This window comes from Propithecus coquereli, unplaced genomic scaffold (assembly GCF_000956105.1).
Source record: "Propithecus coquereli isolate 6110/MARCELLA unplaced genomic scaffold, Pcoq_1.0 Scaffold74, whole genome shotgun sequence".
Classification (NCBI taxonomy): Eukaryota; Metazoa; Chordata; class Mammalia; order Primates; family Indriidae; genus Propithecus; species Propithecus coquereli.
Window position 1 is genome coordinate 1,284,624 of NW_012153507.1, and position 1,036 is coordinate 1,285,659.

The window sequence follows — 1,036 nt, forward strand, 5'->3', positions numbered from 1 at the left end:
TTTAACATCATTTGTCTACTCCCAAGAATGTGAACAGTGAATCAGGGGATTGATTTTAAAAATTCAGCATAGCTCAAGAATCTTTCAGGATCCTGTAAGATCCATGGCAAAGAATATTCTGAATTTGGAAATTAAGCTTTCAGAAAAGATATAAGAATGTCAAATCTGCCATTTCAACTTCTCTAGGTTTAACTTATCCTTCAAGGACCAGCTCAAAAGTCTTGTCCTACATAGCTTCTTTTGAAAAGCTCCTCAGCTAAAAGTAATTTGGCTTCTTTGAACTTGCCTGTCATTTTGAATGTGTGTGTGTGTGTGTGTGTGTGTGTGTGTGTGTGTGTGTGTGTGTACGTATATACATGATAGAACCCAGCAAAGTCAACTTATAGTAAAGTGATCTTCATCCATATTTTATCTCCCCTAAACTGTGAACTCCTCAAGAGCAGGGGGGACCCTGCTGAATTCAGCTTTCTACTTACATGACCAGTGTTCTGTAAAGATCAGAACCTTCAATACGTGCTGGTTGAACATATTCTACTTTATCTGTTCCACAGAAAATTAAATTATGTTGTTAACTTTTCTTCTTCTTTCCCTTTTCACAGGATCAGCATACTCTTTTGGTAAAGTATCAAGGTTTGGTTGTAAAGCAGTTAGTCAGTCAAAATAAGAAGACTGGGCAGGGAGGTGATCCCTTGAGTGATGAATTAGACAAAGAACAAGAAAATGTCACCAATACTACTCGTAAAGAGCTTCAAGAACTTTCTTCATCCATTAAAGACCTTGTTCTCAAATCCAGGAAATCATCTATGACAGAAGAGTAATGATCTTAATTTACATTCGTCATATCATAAGCACTTTCCCCAAAAGTTATAGGTGAGTGGTCACAAAAAAAATAGTCACTTCACAATTCCCCACTCCCTGCTAAAACCCTCTCCCACGTACGCAATTCAGTTAAAATGGTAGTGTTGTATTAAATGTAAATTTTATAAAGATGAGAATTTTTGTAAATTGGGTTCTTCATGGAAATTTTCTTTTTCAC

At 36.2% G+C, this 1,036-nt stretch overlaps 1 protein-coding gene across 1 annotated transcript in view; it reads left to right on the forward strand.

The window, feature by feature from the left end:
• UFL1 (UFM1-specific ligase 1) overlaps positions 1 to 983 on the forward strand; it is a 32,664-nt gene extending 31,681 nt beyond the window's left edge. The window contains exon 13 of the mRNA XM_012661839.1: positions 600 to 983. Coding sequence (XP_012517293.1) covers positions 600 to 818 — 219 coding nt within the window. The 3' untranslated portion in view covers positions 819 to 983. The remainder of the gene's footprint in view (positions 1 to 599) is intronic.
• Positions 984 to 1,036: the final 53 nt, after the last annotated feature.